At 50.9% G+C, this 25,682-nt stretch overlaps 1 protein-coding gene across 1 annotated transcript; it reads right to left on the reverse strand.

The window, feature by feature from the left end:
- Positions 1 to 10,793: 10,793 nt before the first annotated feature.
- LOC144733867 (NADH-quinone oxidoreductase subunit B-like) lies at positions 10,794 to 23,986 on the reverse strand. Its single transcript, XM_078615875.1, has 7 exons — positions 23,921 to 23,986; positions 22,504 to 22,552; positions 18,852 to 18,972; positions 16,634 to 16,813; positions 15,513 to 15,559; positions 13,420 to 13,508; positions 10,794 to 11,817 (listed from the first exon to the last, which is right to left on the reverse strand). The coding sequence occupies exons 1-7, from the start codon at positions 23,931 to 23,933 to the stop codon at positions 11,720 to 11,722; spliced, it is 597 nt and encodes a 198-aa protein (XP_078472001.1). The 5' UTR covers positions 23,934 to 23,986; the 3' UTR covers positions 10,794 to 11,719.
- Between the last annotated feature and the right edge of the window lie 1,696 nt (positions 23,987 to 25,682).

The following is a 25,682-nucleotide window of genomic DNA, read 5'->3' on the forward strand; positions in this document are numbered from 1 at the left end:
CTGTGTGTAAAATGTCAGCTCGATTGGATCACGGGAAGTGGGTTAAAAAACGACCGAAAGATTTGCACGGTCCTAAGCAAGCAAGCAAGCACGCAAGCAAGCAAGCAAGCACGCGAACTTAATATAAAGGATTTTAAAAAGTCGCATGAGCTTCCTGGTTTGCTGATCTTTTCCCGACGCATTTCCCGCCCAGCATGTGGTAACCCTCAGCTCATCTTTATTTAAGCTGTAGCTCTTCCAACCAGTCTATTATGGGGGGGGGGGGGGGAGGGGTCCATCCAGGTTTTTCTGTCGGGTGCTTTTGTTGTGGCGTCCCCTGATCTGCGTTCCTAGGTGGTGAGCGGTCACTCGCTGCGTTTGCGCCACCGTGGTGGAATTCTGGACTGCTGGAAATGCTTTCATCCGACAGTGTGAACACTTTAAGTCTCTTCTCAAAACACCATCTTCTTAAGTCAGTTTGTTCTGTTGAGCTTCTCCGTCTCTCTCTCTCTCTCTTGGACTTTCCTTGAGACATTCGTGAAGGCGCCTTACAAATCAATGTAAATTATTGTCTGTAAGTATCTGCAGAAATGGGGATGTGTAAGGATTTTCAATGTTACTCTGTAACCGATCAAACGGCAGCACCTCTCCCATCCTTGGTCAAGGAGGTCTCCGACTTTCTCTGTGGCTGCTTCTTGCCGGCTGGGGCTATGTATTGGTTCCCTCCCCCAAGTTTAAGCATTGAGTGTGCCCCCAAAGGGTCGCTTTTCTACGTATGGATGGGACGGTGACGGGGAAGCTAATGCGCTTTTTAATCACCCGGATAGAAAATAAACCTCGGAACACCATACGTAAATCTGGATCGGGTGAATGGTACATCGGGGGGGGGGTTCCTGTGAGGTTCTGGGTCAGAGTCCCTCAGGGCCTCTTTTCCGAAACCCACTCGTGAAAGCCGTCCAGCTCCAGCCAAGCTCTCGGCGTGCGGCCGCTCCTCGGCACCGTTTGTCGGAAGATAAAGAACCACCGACTCATACGACGGACATTTTTTTGGGGGGCGGCTATTTAATGCAACTCAAACACCACACCAAAATGATCGGCCTGCTCGCGTCAACCCCGAAAGTCAGCCTAAGCAAGTAAGAAAGGATTAACTCTCGTAACTCTTCCTGGCCTCATGCCAGAGCAGCTTAAAGCCTCGAACCCCTGAGCTAAACTCAGAAGCAGCGTGCAGCCTCAGACCCGTGGCCTTTGTACTCGGCGGTACTGCAGATGTCAAATGCCCACATGTCACAGAAATGTGGAGCTCTGTGAGGTTCATCGACAGTGAACGCTGCCCTCCTTGAAAATGCATGGCGAATGCAAGGCACGAACCACCAACACCACGTCAGATACTGCGATGGCCGGGAGTGGCCTAAGTACCCCTCTTGCCTGCAATACTGAACCTATCAGGGCAGGGTAAAAACTATTCTTATATTTTCATACTTTGATACTGCCAAAAAAGGTCCCATGTTGTAGCTGCTCAGCCCCAGCTATAAATGTCCTAACAGTGCATTGACTTTGTGCTGTTCACCGACGAAACCGGTCGTTAAGTGATTTGGTCATTAAGTTATTGGACGTGAAGTGATTTGCTCGTTAAGTGATTTGGTCGTTAAGCGTTCAATGCTTAATTCGTTCTTATAGCATCGAAAGTTTCCCCCTTTCCCCTCAAAAAACGTACTTTATACTATTTAAACAATGGACATGAATACATAAAGAAACTAACAACATTATAAACACATGTTAAAAGAAACATGGTTAATCAATTAATTTATTTATATCTACTATACCTACAACAGCCCATCATTAACAGGGGAATGGTTGATAAGTGAACACATTGGGTTCTATGGAAGCATTACATTACTATATATTGCACTACTATACACAACACTACACCAATATACACTACACCAGACATGGGCAAACCACGGCCCGCGGGCCGTATACGGCCCGTTGGGCTTTTTAATCCGGCCCGCCGAACTTGTCCAACCCGATTTGGTCGTGACTCGAACCTAATTTTCCCCATTGGATTGTATGTAAATACAATTAATCCGTTCCAGACTCCGACGAACTGTATATAAATATTGTTTTTTAAAGATGATTAAGCACAAAAATAGTTAATTACGCCATAGAATCCAGTGTAATAGTAAACTAAATGTAACAACATTGAATAACATTGAGAAAACCTTGAATAACAGAGAAAACTAACATTGCCGCATCAAGGTTTAGAATCGAACAACAAGATGATTGTTTCGTCTGCTACATCAGTCGGTCGATTCTGAGAGAGAGAATATTCGTATGAGCAATTCATGTTTCTATTGAAAGTAAGTTAACAGTAATATTTGGGTACAGTATTGTTTTTGGAAGCATTCACCGTAATGTCGTATCAACGTTTACTTCACCGCATCATCGTATGAATGATGCGAGAAGAGATTAACGGGTTCTTATGTTAGCGATTTACATACTCGGCGCTTTCGCTCTCTAAATTACGGCTTGAATGAGGGGGAGGGGTATGACTACACTCACAAAATTAATATCTTACTAGGAATTTTATATAACAAAAGTTATATACATAACTGTTACGCTTTGTGTAATTCAACAAAACAAACAACACTTAACTCCGAGTTCTAGACCCCACCGTTTTTTAAGAGTTTTAAGCACAGAACACATAATTAAAGTTTAGAAAATGAATAATTATACAAACTTTTCAATAATTTCCTTCTTCACTTCAATTTAAATTTTCTTTAAAACCTTCTTCTCACCAACATTACCACTCATTACCACTTTTTCCGAAGGCAAGTTTGTAAAAGAATGCATTGTACAGACAGCAGACATCTTGTGTCCGGAGATCAAAAGCAAATTTGAAAAAGTCAGCTTATCACGCAGGACTGTGACTCGCCGTGTGGAACTGATTGATAAAAAAAATATAGCCAGTCAATTAAACAAAAAGTCGGATTCCTTTGAATTATATTCACTAGCACTGGATGAAAGTACGGACGTAAATACACTGCTCAGCTCCTCATTTTTATCCAAGGCATTGACATTTTTGCGATAACAGAGGAGGTTTTGACCATAGAGTCCCTGAAAGGAAAAACGTGGGCAGAGGACTTGTATAACCAGGTATATGCTGTCATCGAAAGAATGACAGCATAAACTTGTCAAAGTCACAACGGATGGATCGACAAATTAACTGGAAAAAATGTTGGGCTGCTGAAAAGAATCCAGGATAAAGTGAAAGAGGAAAACCCTGTCCAGGATCTTATTTTCCTTCACTGCATCATCCAACAGGAATCCCTGTGTAAGTTTGTATTGCAGCTTAATCCAGTCGTAAAACTTGTGCACTTTATACGAGTGTAGTATCTTGAATGAGACGATACTTCTTTTAGAGGCCACACGCTTTATTTCCAATAACCACTAGTCCTCCTCACTCACTGGGGGAACAGCCCAACCACACAACCTAGGGAGGTATGGCCTCCACTCTATTCCCTACTACTCTCCTTCCCTAGTCTATAGCTACTCCGCCCAGGGGCGCTTAACGGCCCCCTCAGCCACTCAGTCCCGGCGGGGCGGCATCCTCGAGGCTTGGGGTCCCGGATCTCCGGCGGCACCTCCTTCAGCTCCAGATGAGATAGACTGACTCCCGCTCTTCCGGGAGCTGTCTTATATATCCGCTCCCTGAGGGGTGGGGGTGTCTCGGGCCCTGGCTCTCGCCAGCCCCCTCCCCTCAGAGCGGTTCCAACCGCCTCTCGTCCCTGCCGGTACGAACCGGTCCAAACCGGTACGTACCCCTCCCCTAGGTTGTGTGACCTGTGTCATTCTTGACCACCACACGAGCAAGGGGACTTGAGCACCGTCAGTTTATTACCTTCCTGGATGAAACTGATGCGGATCATCAGGACTTGCTGTACCACTCTCGTGTCCGCTGGTTAAGTTTGGGGAAAGTGTTACAACGAGTGTGGGAGCTGAAAGAAGATATCATCGCATTTTTGGAGTTGATGGGGAAATCTGACGAATTCCCTGAGCTAAGCGACAAGAACTGGCTTAGTGACTTTGCGTTTGCTGTGGACATATTTTCACACATGAATGAGCTGAATGTGAAACTGCAGGGGAAATATCAGTTTGTTCACGACATGTATATACATGTGAAAGCCTTCAAATCCAGCTCACCTTGTTCTCTGGACAAATTGCGAACAAATCTTTTTCTCATTTCCCCACACTTGCCATGCAGGAAGAGACCTCAAAACGCTAAAAATTACAGCAAATCACTTGAGGATCTGCACGGAGAATTCTGCCATAGGTTCTCTGATTTCTTAAACATTGAACAGTCACTTCAGCTGGTGTCCTGTCCCCTGTCACAAGACCCTGAAACAGCACCACAGGAGCTGCAGTTGGAACTGATAGATCTTCAGTCTGACTCTGTCCTAAAGGAGAAGGTCAACTCTGTTAAACTGAATGACTTTTATGCTTCACTTAACAGAGCCACGTTTCCAAACCTGCGGAGGACTGCACAGAAGATACTGACTTTGTTTGGCTTGACTTATGTGTGTGAGCAGACATTCAGTGTCATGAACGCCAACAAAGCCCGTCACAGATCAAAGTTAACAGATCAGCACCTCAGATCTATCCTGAGAATTGCCACAATCAAAATAACTCCAGACTTGGATGCACTGGCAAAAATGGGAGATCAACAACACTTTTCCCACTGAAACTGAAAGTGATGATGTGTTGCTGCAGCGAGGTTGGAGCCAAATCTCCGCAACATAGCCTTTCGTGGCTGCTCTAACCTGTTAACGTAGATAATAAAGAAGTTCAAGTGAGGTAATTGGTTTGGCGCAGGGCTCAGATGTTTTCATGATGTTTGATTAGTCACGTTACAACATGTTTTTGTATTGTTCATGTTCGTGCAATTTGTTAAATTGCCTTGCAAATAAATGCTTTGCTACCTGTTAAAGGCCAAATCCTTTCATGTATTGATTTTTACATGTCATTTATATTAGTTCACACAAACACTCCATCCACCTGTTCCTGGACCGGCCCCTGTCAAATTTTAGAACCCAATGTGGCCCGCGAGTCAAAAAGTTTGCCCACCCCTGCACTACACTGTACACTACACTACTGTACACTACACTACTATACGCCACACGACTAACACATTCCTGTGGAGGGAGCTGGTAGGAACGTTGGGTTGCTCGGTCAATGGCCAGGGTCAACGGCGGCGTGGTGTATTCCGCAAATATGTCCGACTGTGAGGGCGGGCACAAGCCGGCGTGAGTAGGTTAAACGTTGAGTTTTATAAGGGCACCACGGGGTGACCAGCCCCTCCCCACCCAGCCCCTCCCCACCCTCCCCTCCCCACCCAGCCCCTCCCCACCCTCCCCTCTCCACCCAGCCCCACCCCTCCCATTTTTGGATGCACGACGGACGGACACAATAATCCCCTGTGGGCTGGTGTAACCAGGAAGTTCCTACCAGTATAACCTACACTACACTACTATACGACTTAACACAACCCGTGCAAGTCCAAGGGATTCAGGGGAAACCCCGACAGTAAAAGAGAGCTAGAAAATATATTTAGTATCGGTCAATAAATAACCGATTTCGAACTTCATCAGTGTTGTCACTGTGTGTGTGTAGGTGTGGCGTTTTTTAACCACCACAGCGGCCAAATGGGGGCTCTGGATGGGTGCGAGGGGCTAGTACCCCCTCCACCTTCAATTAAATATCACTACTATAATTCTAGATTTGAAGCTTTCGTGACTGCAAGGATTCATATTCTTAGGTTATTTCGTAAAGTCACGTAGGTAAAAAAATAAAATTAATAAAAATAAAATTAAATAAAAATCACGACGTTACAGAGGCAACACAAGCGTCCGTCTTCAGGTGGAACCGTCACAGCACGATAGCTATATCACTTGTATCACTTGATACAGCTATCGTGCTGTGACGGTTCCACCTGAAGACGGAAGCTTGTGTTGCCTCCGAAACGTCGTGATTTTTTATTTATTTTACTTTTATTAATTTTAATGTTGTACCTACGTGACTTTACCGAAAAACCTAAGAATATCACTACTATACACTACACTACGATACACTATACTACTATACACAACACTACTATCCACTAAACTACTATACAATACTATACTACTATACACTATACTACTGTAAAGAATCTGCCAGACGAAGTCCCAGAGACCACACTATTCTTTATTATCACACGAGCTCACGCCGCACGCGTTCACTCGACTCTGATCCCTCGGGGAAGCTCAGATCGCCCCGCCTCATCCGGTGACGTCACATGTCTCTCTCTCTGGACATTTGCTCTCTCTCCCACCCCGCCTTCTCTCTCTCTCCTTTCCCTCGTGACGTCATTCTAAACTGTAACCTGGGATCACGTGAGCATCAGCACTACATCACTCCCCCCCACAACGTTCTGAAGAAGAAGTCGTCCTCGACTTAACACAACCCGTGCAAGTCCAAGGGATTCAGGGGAAACCCCGACAGTAGAAGAGCGCAAGAAAACATATTTAGTATCGGTCAATAAACAAGCAATTTCAAACTTAATCAGAATGTTGTCACTTTGTGTGTGTGAAGGTGTGGCGTTTTTTAACCACCACAGCGGCCAAATGGGGGCTCTGGATGGTTTAAAACTTTAATTAAGCTTCTAGATTTGAAGCTTTCGTGACTGCAAGGATCCATACTCTTTGGTTTTTTTCGGTAAAAGAGAAAACAAATACATTAAATCACGACGTTTCGAAGGCAACACAAGCCTCCGTCTTCAGGTGGCACCGTCACAGCAAAAATCACTGCATCAATAACAACACTTGATGCAGGCAAGGCCGATGAGTCAGATGCCTTCTATGATCTCCTATCACAGGTGCTAGCAAAAGTGGCCCCTCGGGATTGAGTCATCTTGTTGGGTAACTTCAATGCCCGAGTTGGTCATGATGCTGTCACCTGGTCTAAAGTGATCGGAAGGCATGGGCCAGATCAGCTCAATAACAACGGTAGGAATCCATGCTCTTTGTTCCGGCATCGGCGAATCCGCACATCATGAATGCATGTCAGGTCCAAGCAAGAACATCTGCTAGACTACATAGTGACAGAACAGTTATTGCGGGACCATGTCTTGACACCAGGACCTACCGTGGAGATGATCTGCCCTCTGACCATCGACTTGTCATCTGTAAGATGCGCCTGACATTCTTCCACTCCGGAGGTGGGTGTACACCCACGACCTTATTGAAACCTATAGTGGCATGGTCTCAGGAAGCTGATGAAAATTGCAAGCGAGAATTTCATCATCGCTTGCGGCTGGGGTTGGCATCGTCCCCCACTCCTGATGTCGAGGGGAAATGGGTGAGATTTAGGACTGTGGCTCATGCAGCTGCAATGGCTGCTTTGGGTATCCGGTCCAGACCTCCCCAGAGACCCTGGCTGGCTGAGAGAAAGCGACACACAGACTCTCAACGTCTACAGCATTCCACGTCGGAGAATGAGGTGGCTTACTGCAGCCTTCGCTCAGAGGTTCAAAGAGCCATTAGGTGCTGCAAGGATGGGTGGTGGTCATGAGTTGCGATCACAAATCGCTCAACTCCATCAAAAAAGTAGCCTGCAGTGCCTCACCGATTACCATCATTAGCGGAAAGAATGGGTGATCCCATCTCCAACCCCAGGAATAGGTTTGCAGATTCGCTGAGCATTTCTGTGAGGTCCTGGGGGAGGGATAATTCCTCAGCCTAGAAAACATCGTGGGACAAAGTAGAGATGACCCTGCTGAGGCTGCCGTGCCTCAAATATTGGAAGAAGTCACCCCCTGTGAGGTGCCATTTGTTGAGGAAGTACTGAAGGTGATCCAGAGTGGGAGACCAAGAAAGGCACCGGGCAAAGATGATCTCCTAAGCAAAATGCTGAGGGAAGGTGGCGTTTGTGCACAGACTGCCCTACATGACATCATAACAACAGTCTGGACCACTGGAGGGATTCTGCAGGATTGGAAGGATGCCCTGGTGGTCCGCCTCTTTAAGGGGGACCACACAGACTGTAACAACTACAGGGGCATCTCACTCCTAAGTGTGCTGGGAAAGGTCCTGGCAAGGATTATTCAACATTGCCTTGCCAGGAACGCTAAGGAGAGGCTTGTGGAGCCCAAATGCGGTTTCAGAAAAGGGCGTTCCTGCACAGATGCCATATTTTCTGTCCGTGGTGATGTCACCGCCACTTAGTGGCGAATGGCGTTGCTGTTTTGGAGTGCATGTGTTTACAGAAGATAATTTAAGACGATAATAACGGAGTAACCGTAAGACAAGATGGTACACATCAAGGTTCAACCAGACCTTCCCCCTCCCCCAGCCTACCTGTAGGCCTCTCGGAGTGACGCCTAAAACCTCGGTGCTGATTGCTTGGTTTCCCGGTCCCGTGGACCGAATACGTGGTGTGGCTCTTCAGGGGATATCTGCGGGCTATCTACAGTGTGTGGAGAGTGGAGTTAGTTTTGGTGCTGTGTGTGAAACGGTGAGACGCATAACAACTCACCACTGTGTTACGTGGGGATTTCGTAGGTTTACAGGCCTGAGTGGGTTTAGAGAGAGCCCTGCGTTTGCGTTGGGATTGTGCACTCTAGGAGGTGTGGGGCCCTGTTAGGGGGCCCACACACATCTCTCCCCCCGCTACTGTCTGTAACCTGGCATAAGCACAGAAGTGAGTTTCTCTGCACTGCTCTGCATTGTGGGGCTGCACCATAGTTCACCATGGCGGAGATCATTGCGGAGTGATGCCCAAGTTGGTTACCCACCGTGACAAACTCAGCTCGGCTCACATTCAATCATCCCCTATAATTCCCATACCTCGTCCCTCAACACGCCACCACATTGGCTCCCCAAGCCGCTACCTTTGCCTGTTCAAATTTCCTCACCCTGGTCTACAAATCCATTCATGGAGTCGCCACACCGTATCTTGCCACGCTTGTGTCGTTCTATGCGTCGCGTTCACAATATTCGCTGTCTCTCTGTTCCACCTCCTTCTCTCGCGCAATCGATGCTGGCGCGCTCTCTCCCTTCTCGCCAACCCCTGAACTGGAACAGACTTCCCTACACCCCCCCCCCCCCACAATTAAGTGGTCAACCTTCGCTCTCTAAGTTTCTGCTCCACACTCAAACTCACTTGTTGTTCCCCGACTCGCCCCATGACCCCCCTTAATCCCCGCCACCCCACATAAGGGGCCGTCCATAAATGACGTCACGCGATTTTGGACGATTTTTGACCCCGCCACCCCCCCTTCGTCACGCAGCGTCACAAAAAATCAGCCCCCCCCCCCAACTATGACGTCACAAAGCTCTGACCCGCCGCCAAAAAAAATATATAAAACGTGCTTCAAATCGCTTTAAACTATTGTCATTGTAGTGCATATTTAATGTGGCACTGCACTCTGTTGTAGGAGAAAACATTTATTAAAAAGTCGATTTAATTAAGTAGAACGTGTTGTCTATATTTATTTAAAGTTGTGCATTTTGATGTGACGTCACATTTCTCACCCCCCCCCCCCCTCGTCACACATCGTCACAAATGTCTGACCCCCCCCCAGGTGCGTGACGTCATTTATGGATGGCCCCTGTAGTGGTGGTGCTGACGCGCGCCCGCAGTGAGAGATGACGGGGCGGCGCGGGGTGCGTGGTTGGGCACGCGATGTAGGCGTGGTGTTGATGCGCGCGCCGAGAGGGAGAGATTACGGGGCGGCGCGGGGTGCGTGGTTGTGCGCGCTGACACAAGGTGGGAAAGAGGATCGTGGGCAGCGCGCAGTGATTGGTCAACTGGGGTGGGTGCTCTCAGCGACGTCCGCATGAAGGACTATAAAGGGGGACGCGCGGGAGCACTCGGGGAGTTGTTAACCAGTCGAAGACCGAAGACGGAGTTCAAGAGGTAGGCCCTGAGACCCCTAGTCCCGCTGTCCGTGTGAGGACCGGGGCCCTGTGTGGCTCGGAGGCGAGACTGTGGGACCTGTGGTCTGACGTCCATGTGGGCCGAGACTGTGGGACCCAGAGTCGAGACGGACACCCCGGCTGGGTGTGTTCTGAGAGGCTACGGGGCGTAAGAGCCCGTGCGGGTGTAGCCGGGGTAACCCTGTGGGTTAAGGCTGGAGTTAGCCACCCGTGTAATATAAGTTGGTGTTAATAAAAGAGTGTGCTACCCGTAAGGTCGTCTCCCGCCAAGTTCATACATTACAACTGCTACCCGTAAGGTCGTCTCCCGCCAAGTTCATACATTACACCCCTAACCAACACCACCACGACTTTTCCCTCCTCATATTCTCATTACACGGCGATCGCTCATTAACCCCACTGATTTAATCCACTGATTGAATCCATGTGTCATCATTTACTGTCATTTCACCGAATTCACGCATCATCACAGATTTGTCCCACATCGCTTCCTCTCATCCATTTCATTCACCTCGTTTATCACCAATTACACTCATACGCTGTAAACGTTGTTGTGTGCAAAGAGCCTCGCGTAAAGCGCGACGTAAATTGTTTTAAGATAATCAATCACCGGGGGCTTGTGAAGGTCTTTGTGTGGTTTGTTGTATCTTTACCTCCCCAGGGTTACATTAACCCAACTCGTCTAGTGGTGGAAGGCCGACCAATCTAACCAATCTCATCTCTCTACCATGACCTCTCTCTCTCGTCACTTGCCCCCTCGCGCTGGGCAGTGTCTGCTGTGGTGGGGGACCTTTAAAGGAGTAGCAGAGCGCTCACCGACCAGATAACGACTCAACGTCGAGCTTACGTTCGCCCCGGGGCTGTTTGTGGTTTATTTTGTGCGCGAGCGCAGAGAGGAAGGAGAGAGGGGAGAGAGGGGAGAGAGATTTACACCCGAGGCAAAAACAGCACGATAAAACCACACCACACAGCAAAGACAAAGATCCCCCGTGTAGCCTCTAACAGACTGTTGGGGCAAGTGTTGCTAATAGCGAGCGCCTATACACACATACACAGGCAAATATCACCCGTGCAGCCTCGAACAGACTGTTGGGGCAAGGGCTGAGAGTAGCGAGCAGCCAGCAGCACCAATGAAGGCTACCGGCACTGTGGCACACTAGGGGGTGGGTGGCCAGCACCACGCCTGGCCTGCCTTTGTCTTTCCCCCAGGTGACGATGTTTACTACCACACGCCACTGCTGCACCAGCTACTCATTTTGAGGCTGAGTCGACCTAGGGGAGGCCCAGGACCAGGTTCAGACAATCTCTATCACTGGTGTTGGCCGTGAGCGGGATTCGAACTCGGGTGGCCGGGTTCTTAGCGCAGCGTAGCACTCACCGCTCCCCACAAGGACGCACACACACTCGTATACACACTCAAGACACACGGACAAACCGACACTCGACCCACGGGGAACACGCGGACGCCATGTATGCACGTTGTATGTATTACGTTATATGTATGTTGCATGTCTGTGTGTTGCATGTCTATACGTTGAACCTCTATGTAGCCAATCGTGCTAATCGCGAGCCAAAACCACAGCAGCAGCAGCAGCAGACGCGCCGATTCTGGCAGTCCTGGTGGCGGTGGTGGCGGTCCTGCTGGCAGTGGTGGTCCTGGCGGTGGTGGCGGTGGTAGCAGCGATGGTGGAGGCGGCGGTTGCGATGGAGATGTTGATAGTGGTGACGGTGGTGACGGTGGTGACGGTGGTGACGGTGGTGGTGGCTGTCTACTTCCGATACCACATCTGGATCACTTTCTGCCTCTTGATTTTCTTCTGCAACTGCAGCACTCCGTAGAGGAGAGCCTCCGCTGTGGGAGGGCAGCCTGGAGACCACGAGCACAACAAAGACAAAGATCCCCCGTGTAGTCTTAACAGACTGTTGGGGCAAGTGCTGTTAGCGAGCAGCACCTATGAAGGCCGGCACGGCACACGAGGTGGTGGGTGGCCAACACCACACCCGGCCGCCTAGCAGTAAAGTTAACACACCAAACCAGGTACTCATTTGAGGCTGAGTCGACCTAGGGGAGTCCAGGACTGGTTCATATAATCGTCACCGGTGTTGGCCGTGAGCGGGAATCGAACTCGGGTTGCCGGGTTCGTAATGGAGCACTCTAACCACTACTACACTACTGCTCCCCACATCCAGACACTCATATGCACCACACGTACACACGCACCACACGCACGCACACACCACGTGCACACACCACATGCACGCACTGTGCACACACACACATACACCACATGCACATACGCACACACGCGCACACACCACGCACACCGCAGACGCATGCCCACTTGGTCGAGCTATGGTTGGTGGTAGCCAGCTCAAGGCTTCTGAAAAAGAGCTACGTAGCTCAGTATTGGGATCGGCTGCGGACCGGCCGTGGGTGCGCGCGTGTGCGTGTGGTATGTGTGTGTGCGCTTGTGCGTGTGTGCGCTTGTGCGTGTGTGCGTGTGCGCTTGTGGTGCGCGTGTGCTTGTGGTGCGTGTGCGCTTGTGGTGCGTGCGCGCGTGTGTGTATGTGCTTATGGTACGTGTGTGCTTGTGGTGCGCGCGTGTGTGTGTGATTATGGTGCGTGTGTGTGGGTGCGTGCGCGTGCATGTGCTCGTGCATGTGTTCGAACATTGTTGGCACAGTATGGGGCACATGTGGTGCATCGGCCAGTCATCTCAGTCAGGCAAACCATGGCAACAGGGGCGGTCCAGTGACCTCCTGCCAGCGGGCGTTCGACACTTCCCGTGGCCTTAACGTGCACACAGCCTGGCACAGGCACCGTGGTGATGTCACCATCACTTAGTGGCGAATGGCGGTTGTTGTTGTTGTGTGTATACGTATGTATATGTGTGTGAATGTTCGATTCCTGCTCACGGCCAACACCAGTGGTGATTATCTGAACCGGTTGGTGAGTAAACATAGCCAAAGGTGGCCGGGCGTGGTTGCTGGCCACCCACCCCCTCGTGTGCCGTGCCGGCCTTCATAGGTGCTGCTCGCTAACAGCACTTGCCCCAACAGTCTGTTAGGGCTATACCAGGGATCTTTGTCTTTGTACATATGTGTATGTGTATGGGAAGCGATAGTGTAGCGGTTAGCGCGCTGCGCTATGAACCCGACGACACGGGTTCGATTCCCGCTCACGGCCAACACCAGTGACGATTATGTGAACCGGTCCCGGGCCTCCCCTAGATCGACTCAGCCTCAAATGAGTACCTGTTGCGGTGTGTAAACATTGCCACTAGGGAGACAAAGGCGGTCGGGTGTGGTGCTGGCAACCCACCCCCTCGTGTACTGTTCCGGCCTTCATAAGTGCTCGCTAACAGCACTTGCCCCTACAGTCTGTTAGGGCTATATGGGGGATCTTTGTGTGTGCGCGTACGTCTGTGTGCGTGTGCGTGTGCGTGTGCGTGCGTGTCAGGAGCCTCACCGGGCACGTAGATGTCAACGGGGACGATGCGGTCACAGCCACGCACCACTGAGTAAGAGTAGTGGTAGTAGCCACCTCCATTGGCACAGCTACACCAGCACACACAGACACATACACACACGGATATATACATACAGATAAATGCAAGCAATCACACACACACACACAAACATAGATATATACAACCGCTATTCGCCACTAAGTGGCGATGTGAACGTTAAGGCCACGTGAAATGTCGAATGGCCGCTGGCAGGGGGTTACGGGACAGGCCCAGGTGCCACGGGTTGGCTGACTGAGATGACTGGCCGATGCACCATTGGCACACCGCTCGTTGTTGTGAACGTCGCTCCTCTGCCCTCAGTTATTGTTGGAGGGCGACTGCCTCCATCTGCCCAATAGCATCCTTCACGAGCCTCCTCCACTGAGGCTGATCTTGACACCGCTGATACCAGTGTTCGGCAAGTCCACTCAGCTTCATATCCTCCCAAACCGCATCACTCCATCTCTTCTCCAGTCTGTGCCGTGCCCATTAAGCCCCCTCCATCTAGCCAAAAAGAAGCTGCTTGGGCATGTGGTGGCTGGGCATGTATGCTCCATGGCCCAACCAATGCAGCCTTTCCTGCGGGAGCTCACTGATGGTAATGTGCCCACATCTTTTAAGGATTTGTGAGCTCCTTACACAATCCAGCCTGATTAAACCCAGGATGGATCGTAGGCAGGTCAGCCTAAATGTTTCTAACCGGCAAAAATTTTCCATTAGGGGTGTTTACGTTTCGCAAGCATAGAGAAGGGAGGGAATAACCGTGGCCGAGATGACCTGAAGCTTCGTGCAGAGTGGTAGAACAGGTAGCTTCCACACAGCGTTACGCAACCGATGAAAAGATAATGACGCTCGACTGATTCGGAGTGAGACCTCTGCTGTTAAACCGGAGCTGGTCATGAGCACACTGCCCAGGTATGGGAAACTCTCCACTCTCTCCACAACTGCCCCATCACCGATTGGGAGCTGTGGGGGTGGGTGGAGTGCCCGATGGTACAAAATACCCAGGCAGGTGCTTAGTTTTGATGGGGCTGACAGTAAGGCCCCACATCTTAGTGGCAAGCTCCAGGTTCAGCAGCAGCGCCTCCAACTCCTCCTCTGAGTGAGCCGCAATTACCAGGTCATCGGCATACATAACGTGGTTGACCAATAGGGAGCCATCCCTTGACCGCACCCGGGCATCGATCAGCCTCCCATTGTATCTGTACCAGATGGAAATTCGAACTACGTGGTCGAAATAGATGTTAAATAATGTTGGAGCCAGAGGACATCCCTGTCGCACCCCAAGGTGAACAGGGAATGACTCCGACTCCGGCCACGTAGTTTTACCCGGGCCCGCTCACCATCATGAAGGTCCTTAATGATCGTGAGCAACGGGTCAGGGACTCTGAAAGCACGAAGAACAACCCAGAGCCCAAGCCTACTGATGGTATCATAGGCCTTGACCAGGTCAATAAAGCAGAGATGTAGGTCTTGTTGGAACTCCCTACACCTCTGCTGTAGCAAATGGACAGAAAATATGGCATTTGTGCAGGACCGCCCTTTCCTGAAACCACATTGGGGCTCCGCAAGCCTCTCCTCAGCGTGCCTGGCAAGGCGATGTTGAATAATCCTTGCCAGGACCTTTCCCGCACACTGATGAGTGAGATGCCCCTGTAGTTGTTACAGTCTGTGCGGTCTCCCTTCTTAAAAATGGAGACCACCAGGGCATCCTTCCAGTCCTGCGGAACCCGTCCAGCGGTCCAGACTGTTGGTATGATGTAATGTAGGGCAAGTGCACAAACGCCACCCTCCCTCAGCATTTCGCTTGGGAGATCATCTCTGCCCGATGCCTTTCAGTACTTCCTCAACAGATGGCACCTCAGACAGGCACTCACAGGGGGTGACTTCCTCTTCCAATAATTGAGGCACCCACTCACCCACATCCACGCATACACTCACCCATACATACTCACCCACACAGACACACCTACTCACTCACTCTTGTTCCCATGAACACACAAAAACACGAAGATACACACACAGACTTTCACACACACACTCAGAAACTAACCTTCCCATGGAGATAACCCAGCGAGGTTCAGGCATCTGATCATAAACCTGCAGACACACAGATACAAGCAGAGATACACACACAAACACACACACAGACACACACACAGACACACACACAGACACACACACACAGACACACACACAGATACACCACAGATACACCACAGATACACACACAGACACACACACAGACACACACACAGACACACACACACAGATACACCACAGACACACACACACAGACACACACACACACAGACACACACACAGATATACGCACAGACACACACACACACACAGATACACACAGATACACACACAGACACACACACAGATACACACACAGATACACACACAGACACACACACACAGATACATGCACAGATACACACACAGATACACGCACAGATACACACACACAGACACACACACAGATACACAACAGACACAATCACTGTCAGAGACAAAGATCCCCCGTATAGCCTTAACAGACTTTTTGGGAAAGTGCTGTTAGCGAGCACCGACAAAGGCCGGCACGGCACATGAGGGGATGCGTGGCCAGCACCAGGCCCGGGCTGCCTTTGTCTCCCCAGTGGCGATGTTTACACACCGCACCAGATACTCAGTTGAGGCTGAGTCGACCTAGAGGAGGCCCAGGACCGGTTCAAATTATTGTCTCGGGTGGTGGTGTTGACCGTGAGCAGGAATTGAAATCAGGTCGTCGGTTTATAGCGCAGCATGCCAACCGCTACACTACCGCTCCCCACAATAATCACCATCACACACAATCACCACCACCTGTTTCTCCCTGCGTCTCCCGATGTCTCCCCGTGTCTTCCTGTGCCTCTCCACGCCGCATCTCCCCCTCTCCCCGCCTCTCCCTGGGTCTCCCAGTAACGTCTCCCCGTGTCTCTCCCCGTGTCTCTCCCCGTGTCTCCCCATGCCTCTCCCCGTCGCGTCTCCGCGTGCGTCTCCTCATGTCTCTCCCCGTGTCTCCCTGTTTCTCCCCGCGTCTCCCCACGTCTCTCCCCGTGCGTTTCCCCACGTCCCCACGCCGCGTCTCCCCGCGTCTCTCCCCGTGCGTTTCCCCGTCACATCGTCCCCCCCACTCGTGCGTACCTTGCGCAGGGCAGGCGCCATTTTGTTGGTGAGTGTCCCGGCTACGATCATGACATCCGCCTGGCGCGGGGACGCCCGGAACACGACGCCAAAGCGGTCCATGTCGTAGCGCGGGGCGGCCATGTGCATCATCTCCACCGCACAGCACGCCAGGCCAAACGTCATGGGCCATAGTGAGCTCTGTAAGAAAGTACACACACGTACAAACATATACACAAACGTACACACACATACACAGGTATTCAGATAGAAAAAGACAAAGATCCCCCATATAGCCTTAATAAGACTGTAGGGGCAAGTGCTGTTAGCAAGCAGCTATGAAGGCCAGTACGGCACAAGAGGGGGGTGGGTGGCCAACACCACGCCCAGCCGCGTTTCTCTTCCTAGTGGCAATGTTTACACATCGCATCAGGTACTGATTTGAGGCTGAGTCGATAATCGCCGCCGGTGTTGGCCGTGAGCAGGAATTGAACTCGGGCTGCCAGGTTCGTAACCAGACGGGCAGCCGTACGTCTTCTCGCTCCACCAGAACGCCGCCTTCACCGAGGCCGAGCTTCACGGCGATTCAGGGAAATGTTCTTAGCGTTACATCATTCTGTTCCTTTTGTAGCGTTACGTCATTGTTTGCTTCCCACATTTCAGTCGCTCGTCTTTCTAATTTTAAGCTCATTTCACAATTGTGTACTTCCTCACCAGATGGCACTTCAGCCAGCCACTCACAGGGGGTGACTACTTCTTCCAATATTTGAGGTACGGCAGCCTCAGCAGGGTCACCCCCTTTGCCACACGATGTTTTCCAGGGTGAGGGATTTCCCCTCCCCCAGGACCTCACAGAAATGTTCAGCAAATCCGGGCTGAGCCAACGGCGATTGGAGAAGTCTCCGCCAAGGCTAGTTGTACGGTAAACGAACATTTTGTAAGTGACCGCTTCCTGTTAACATATTAATATTAGAATGCTTTGTGGTATTCATAAACAAGTGGACGAAGAATATATGTTCCGTTAGTTTCGTTATGGGGGTAGTGTCAGGGTAGATTGAAACGAAAGAATCGTAGGAGGTGCAGAGCGTAGATACAGCGACACGATATGGGGCAGCGATAGAAAATGAGCGACAGCGCAATACGGCACCGGTAGAAAACAGACACAGTAATCGAGTAGTAGGGGAGGAAATGATTATGTCCGGCTATGAGATTCTATCTCGATTTTATGGGGGGAAATTGTTCAATTTCCCAAATGGTTTGTTCTCGGGAACCCAACCCTTCCGTAACCCGAGGGGCTGTAAAGTGTATTAGTGTAGTGTATAGTGTAGTAGTGCATAGTGTAGTGTAAAGTATAGTAGCGTATAGTGTAGTGTATAGTAGTGTAGTAGTGTATAGTGTAGTGTATAGTGTAGTAATGTAGTGTATAGTGTAGTAATGTAGTGTAGTAGTGTATAGTGTAGTGTAAAGTGTATTAGTGTAGTGTATAGTATAGTGTATAGTGTAGTGTATAGTATAGTAGTGTATAGTGTAGTGTATAGTGTAGTGTATCGTAGTGTGTAGTGTAGTGTATAGTAGTGTGTAGTAGTGTATAGTGTAGTGTATAGTGTAGTAATGTAGTGTATAGTGTAGTAATGTAGTGTAGTAGTGTATAGTGTAGTGTAAAGTGTATTAGTGTACTGTATAGTGTAGTGTATAGTAGTGTAGTGTATAGGAGTGTATACTTGTGTAGTGTATAGTGTAGTAGTGTATAGTATAGTAGTGTATAGTATAGTAGTGCATAGTGTAGTAGTGAGTAGAGTAGTGTATAGTGTAGTGTATAGTAGTGTAGTGTATAGTAGTGTATACTTGTGTAGTGTATAGTGTAGTAGTGAGTAGAGTAGTGTATAGTGTAGTGTATAGTAGTGTAGTGTATAGTGTAGTAGTGTAGTTTTTTAGTGTAAAGTACTGTATACTCGTGTAGTGTATAGTGTAGTAGTGAGTGTAGTAGTGAGTGGAGTAGTGTCGAGTAGTGTATTGTGTCGTGTATAGTAATGTAGTGTATAGTGTAGTACAGTAGTGTATAGTAGTGTAGTGTGTAGTAGTGCAGTGTAGTGTATAGTGTAGTAATGTAGTGTATAGTGTAGTAGTGTATAGTAGTGTAGTGGTGCATAGTGTAGTGTATAGTTTAGTGTGAAGTGTATTAGTGTAGTAGTTTAGTGTGTAGTGTAGTAGTGAGTAGGTGAGTGGGTGAGTGGCACACCCTGCGGGCCCAGTTGACGAGGTCGTCCAGCTTAGTCACCACAAACTCCCCGCGGCTCGAGGGGACGGTGGCCGGAGGCAGTGACGCCAACGAGCCGGCCCCACGCACGCCCGGAGCATGCCTGCACACGCACAAAGATAAAGATCCCCCATATAGTCTTAACAGACTGTTGGGGCAAGTGGTGTTAGCGAGTAGCAACTATGAAGGCCGGCGTGTACAAGCACGTATGCGTCAGCGTACACGCATGCACGGACACACACACACACAACAACCACCATTCGAGCTTAGGTGGCAGTGACATCACTACGGAACTTGTGCCAGGTTAAGTGCACGTTAAGGCCATGTGAAATGTCGAACGCCCGTTGGCAGGAGGTCAAGGGACAGACCCTGCAGTTGCCATGGGTTGATTGACTGAGATGACTGGCTGATGCACCACCTGTGCCCCTGACAGTGCCAACTTGCTGTGTTTTATCCGCCCGGCACTCCGCTCGTTGTTGTGTCGCTCTGCTGCCCTGCGTTGTTGCTGGAGGGCGACTGCCTCCAACTGCCCAGTAGCATCCTTCACGAGCCTCCTCCACAGAGGCCAATTTTGACACCACTGGTACAGTCATTGGCAAGTCCACTCAGCTACACATCCTCTTGTGCCACATCACTCCATCTGCTCTCTAGCCTGTGCCGCGCCCATTTAGCTCCCTCTATCTGGCAGAACAAAAGCTGTTTAGGCATGCGGTGGCTGGGCATGTGTGCTACATGACCCAGCCAACGCAGCCTTGCCTGTCGGAGGAGCTGACCGATGGGACTTTGTCCATATTTTTTTTTTAATTGTGAGCTCCTCACACAATACAGCCTGGTTAAACTCAGGATGGATTGTAGGCATGAAAGCCCAAATGTTTCTAACTAACGAAGATGTTCCACTAGGTTGAGTCCACGTTTTGCAAGCGTATAGAAGGGAGGGCATGACTGTGGCCGAGAAAACCCAAAGATTTGTGCGGAGCGACAGACCAGGGAGCTTCAAGACAGCATTGCGCAGCCGATGAAAAGATAATTCCGTCCAACTGATTCAGAGTGAGACCTTTGCTGTCAAACCGGAGTTGGTCATAAGCATGCTGCCCAGGTATGGAAAATGCTCCAATCTCTCCACAACTGCTCCATCACCAATGGGGAGCTGAGGGGGTGGAGTGATTGATGGCACAACATACTCAGGCAGGTGCTTAGTTTTGGTGGGTCTGATAGTCAGGCCCCACCTCTTAATGGCATGCTCCAGGTTTAGTAACAGCGCCTGCAATTCCTTCTCGAAGTGAGCAGTATTCACCAGATCATCAGCATACGTAACATAGTTGACCGACACGGAGCTATCCCTTGACTGCACCCAGGCATCGATCAGCCTCCCGTTGTATCTGTACTCGATGGAGATTCCTCCGGTACGGCCATAGAAGGCTTCATGAACTCTGTGGCAGAAAAAAAGTTTAAATATTCCTTCTCGCACACCAATGTGAACAGGGAATCGCCACATAGTTTTACGAACGTCTGCCCACCATCATGAGGGTTCTTACTGATTGTGAGCAGAGAGTAGGAGACTCCGAAAGCAAGAAAAACAACCCAGAGTCCACGCCTAGGTATGTTATGATAGGCCTTGACCATGTCAATAAAGCAGAGATGTAGGTCCTGTTGGAATTCCCTACACATCTGTTGTACCAGACGGACAAAAAATATAGCATCTGTGCAGGACTGCCCTGGCTTCAAACCACATTGGGGTCCCGCAAGCCTCTCCTCAGCGTGCCTTGCAAGGTAATGTTGAATAATCCTTGCCAGGACCTTTCCCTGCACACTGAGGAGGGAGATGCCCCTGTAGCTGTTACAGTCTGTGTGGTCCCCCTTTTTAAAGATGGGGACCACCAGGGCATCATTCCAACCCTGCGGAACCCATCCAGTGGTCCAGACTGTTATTGTTTTGTCATATGGGGCAGTCGGCGCACAAACGCCACCCTCCATCAGCATTTCACTTGGGAGATCATCTCTGCTTGGCACCTTTCCTGGTCTCAGGCTCTGGGTCGCATTTTGTACTTCCTCACCCGATCGCAATTCAGCCAATCACTCACAGGGGGTGACGACTTCTTGCAATCATCATGGGACCTCCTTTGCCAGTGTACCAAAACATGAGAAGAGGTTTTCCCCTTTTTTCTGGCAACAAAACAGGTGTTACGATGTTAAAACACCGAACTGAAACATTTCACAGGGAATCATGTGTGCATTAACCACAATACTTGTGGTCAGAATGCAAACTAATAACATACTCTGATAATATATGCATTGTCTTTGAAACTGATTGGTCCACACCAGAGAGAGCTTCTTCAGCTAGCTGAGACCAGGCCGCTGTGGGTTTGAATGGGGTCCTGGATATACAATCACCACCGGAGTGGAAGAATGGCAGCCATCTTACAGATGACAAGCCGATGGTCAGTGGGCAGATCAACTCCACGGTAGGTCCTGGTGTTCCATCACTATATAGTCCACCAGATGTTCTTGCTTGGACCCGGCATGCATCCATGATGTCGTGTGGATGTGGCGATGCCAGAACAGCGTGTTGGTAATTACAAGTCCATGGTGTGAACAGAAGTTTAGCAGCCTCCTACCATTGTTATTGAGCTGATCTGGCCCATTCCTTCCAATCACTCCAGCCCAGGTGCCAGAATCATGACCCATTCCGGCATTAAAGTCACCCAACAAGATGACTCTATCCCGAGGAGCCACTTTAGCTAGCACCTGACAGGTCATAAAAGGCATCTGAATCATCGACCTTGCCTGCATCCCTCAAGTGAAGTTCATCTTTGGTGAGGGTATAAGTAACCACCACCTCACCTCGCATCTGGTTGAAGGGAAGGTTAGCCTACAGTAGCCTGGGGCGTACAGCTTCCTACACCTCAAAGTCACGCTCCCACACTCCCTTCATTCTTTTGTTCAGAAAGAGCCACTCCCTGTTGTTTGGCAGTCTTCTGCCCCGAGTAGAGTACTATCCACCTCTCATGGTGACTGGAACCAGAGCCAGTCCACCAGACCTCCTGAATAATGCAAAGATCCAGGTAGTACTGGTCCAGCTCCCGACAGAGGAGTGGCAGCCTCTCATCCACAGCCAGCGTTTGAACATTCCACGTGGCCACTCGCAGTGACTTTTTGCTATTTCTGGAGGAACCCCGAGGGTAAGGATTCAGATTCCTGGTTCTGCCAAATGGGTTTTGGCCAGGAGACGTCATAGACGCCTGTCCCCCCCCCCCGCCCCCAAGGCCTCCGGCACAAGCTTAGTTGGATTTTTAGCACGTGTTTTAGTGGTACTTGTATTGAAGGTGGAGGGGTTACCACCCCCTCGCATCCATCCAGAGCCCCCAATGGCGGCTGTGGTGGCTGCAAGAGGGGAAAAGCCGAATAGAATTGGCCTTCCCTCCATGGCATTGCACGCATTCACCACATCGTTAACGTCCGGCACCACCGAGGAGGCAGGAGGTTGTTTTTTTCCGGACACACGTACACACGTACACACGTATACACATCAACATACACACCCACCCCCTTGCCCCCCCAGCCAGCCCCCCCCCCCAGCCAGCCCCCCCCCCCGGCTCCGACGTTCACAGCCGAGTGGCCCGAAAGCGCCTCTCACCACAGAGACGAAGGGGTGGCAGCAGCAGCAGCACGGACAGCGCGGAGAACTGGAGGGGAGACACAAACGCACGGGAACACATGGAGACAGAGACACGGGGATATGGGGAGACAGGGAGGGACAGGGGACACGGGGAGACGAGGATGGGGAGAGGAGAGACAGGGAGAGAAGAGAGACAGGGAGCGGGGGAGATTAGGTGACGTCACAGTGGCTTTACAGGGCCGTGTAAGTGGCAGAACTGAGGGAGGCGATAAAGGCAACTGGGATGCGGAACGCAGTCGAAGCCGTGGAATCTGCATCCGAGCTAACGATGTGGCTAGGGTGTGACGGTGTGACTGTGTGTGACTGTGTGTGATTGTGTGTGACTATGGTCTCCGTGGGGCGGTAGTGTAGCGGTTAGCGCGCTGCGCTACGAACCTGGCGACCCGGGTTCGATTCCCGCTCACGGCAAACACCCAGTGACGATTATCTGAACCAATTCCGGGCCTCCCCTAGGTCGGCTCAGCCTCAAATGAGTACCTGGTGCGGTGTGTAAACATCGCCACTGGGGAGACAAAGGCGGCTGGGCGTGGTGCTGGCCACCCACCCCCTCGTGTACCGTTCCGGCCTTCATAGGTGCTCGCTAACAGCACTTGCCTCTACAGTCTGTTAAGGCTAGACGGGGGATCTTTGTCTGTGGTGTCTGTGTGATTGTGGTTTCCGTGTGACTTTCTGTGCTAATGCGACTGGTGTTGTGTGACTGTGACTGACTGCGTCATTGCGTAACTGTAGTGGCCATGTGGTTCTGAGTTCTCTGTGGTGTGGTCGTGTTGTCCTCTGAGTCGTTCCCTGAGTCGTCCCCTAAGTCTCTCTCCGAGTCGTCCCCTAAGTCTCTCTCCGAGTCGTCCCCTGAGTCTCTCTCTCTGAATCGTTCTCCGAGTCGTCCTCTGAATGAGTCGTTCCCCGAGTCGTTCCCCGAGTCGTTCCCCGAGTCGTTCCCCGAGTCGTTCCCCGAGTCGTTCCCCGAGTCGTTCCCCGAGTCGTTCCCCGAGTCGTTCCCCGAGTCGTTCCCCGAGTCGTTCCCCGAGTCGTTCCCCGAGTCGTTCCCCGAGTCGTTCCCCGAGTCGTTCCCCGAGTCGTTCCCCGAGTCGTTCCCCGAGTCGTTCCCCGAGTCGTTCCCCGAGTCGTTCCCCGAGTCGTTCCCCGAGTCGTTCCCCGAGTCGTTCCCCGAGTCGTTCCCCGAGTCGTTCCCCGAGTCGTTCCCCGAGTCGTTCCCCGAGTCGTTCCCCGAGTCGTTCCCCGAGTCGTTCCCCGAGTCTCTATCTGAGGCTCTCTCTGAGTCGTTCCCTGAGGCTCTCTCTGAGTCGTTCCCTGAGTCGTTCTTTGAGTCTCTCTCTGACTCGTTCCCCGAGTTAAAGTCGCCGGGGTCACTACTTACAGGGAGCCGCCATCTTGTCCCAGAGTCAAGGGTCCGAGTCCGCAGAAAACGCGGCGCAGCTGAACGCCCCGCGCGTTTTTTTAGGTTCCGGGGAGGTTTAGTTCCGCCCGATGGTGATTGGCTCCGGGCGGTGAGGGAGACACGGGGAGAGAGACAGAGACACGGGGAGAGAGACACGGGGAGAGAGACACAGAGACACGGGGAGAGAGACACGGGGGGAGAGACACGGGGAGACTTTTGACTTTAAAAAAAACTTTTATTGCCACCAGCAGCAACAGCACTGTAGGCGATTCCAATATGAAATACGCAAAGTCACCAGCAAACAAATAAACAAACGCTACAAATCCACGCGCTGTGGCGCTTAATGCACCGCACACAACACGAAAGAAAAGTCACGTGGTGGTGGTGGTCATGGCGCACGCCACGGTGACGAGCGAGCGCTTCAGAAGGTGAACACCACGAGGGTGCCATCCACGCTGGTACAGAAAGGGGCTTGTCCGGCTCCCCAGCGTTCGAAGAAGACGTGCACATCACCGACATGTGTGTGGTACGCGTACTCCAGCCGGAGCCGCGCCTTAAGCAGGCCCCTGAACACAAAGAAACACGGGTAGAGAGACACAGAGACACGGGTAGAGAGACACAGGGACACGGGGAGACAGACAAGGGGAGAAAGACACTGGGAGATAGAGAGAGACGGTGAGACAGATACGGGGAGAGAGACACGGGGAGAAAGAGACACGGGGGAAGAGAGACACGGGGGGGGGGGGGGGAGAGAGACACCCCTCAAGGTAACAATCGAACTTAATGACATTTCTCTCCACATTAACATTCATACACCTGTAGTGACATCGCTGGATATCACCATGCTTTGGGTACATTACCGGCCCTAGAGGGGCACGGTGTGGGACGAGTAACATCGCTGGATGTCACCATGCTGTAGGTGCAGTGCCGGCCCGACAGGACAGTGTGTGTGGGTGCCGACCTAAGGGGAAGGTCGTGTGAGGCCACGGCACTCTGGTTGACCCGGGAGGACACGCGACCGGTTAAGATGACAGGGGGGCCCCCAAGAGGGGGCTTGGGGGGGTCACGTGATTGGGACCCAGGTCCTTCCCGATGGTTCTGGAAGGGGGGCGTGGCCAAGGGCGGAGCCGGCCACGCCGCAGAGAATATAAGCCGAGTCCCGAGAGGGATCGTGGTTGTTCGTCCCGGGAAAGACACCCTTCGTCTACGATCTCCATTCTACGAGTCTTCCAGCACGTGGACTCGGGCAGTATGCTGTTGATCCCGGGTCCGTAGTTAACAGTTACGTGGTAACTAATGTAGTTAGCCGGGTGGTCACCACCCGAGGTTGTTATTCTATTAAGGGGAGAGTTTAGCCCGTGTGTTGGAACTAAATAAATGCGCTGCCTCCAAGTGGAAATCTGCGACTCAGTTGAACTCACTACACACCCATCAATGATGCGCCGCACATACAATCTGGTACACGTGTGGTGGACACAGCATCCAAAGCAGCAAGGTTTCACCTTTACAAGAACCATTGTCGCAGTTAAGGATTGACCGATTCTAAAATATCAAAAGACCTTGAAAATAGTGCAGTGTCATCCAGAATTTAGGCTGCACCACTGGCGGATCATCACTTTATACTACTCCAAATGAAAATACGAGGAGTCCCAAGGGGATCGGCATACTGGCATTTCAATAATGCCCTGTTGCATGACACCACCTTCACTGATTTTTTTGGGGTGTCCTGGGTGGAGTGGCA

The sequence above is a fragment of the Lampetra planeri genome, chromosome 48, assembly GCF_965212315.1.
Source record: "Lampetra planeri chromosome 48, kcLamPlan1.2.h2, whole genome shotgun sequence".
In the NCBI taxonomy this organism is placed as follows: domain Eukaryota; kingdom Metazoa; phylum Chordata; class Hyperoartia; order Petromyzontiformes; family Petromyzontidae; genus Lampetra; species Lampetra planeri.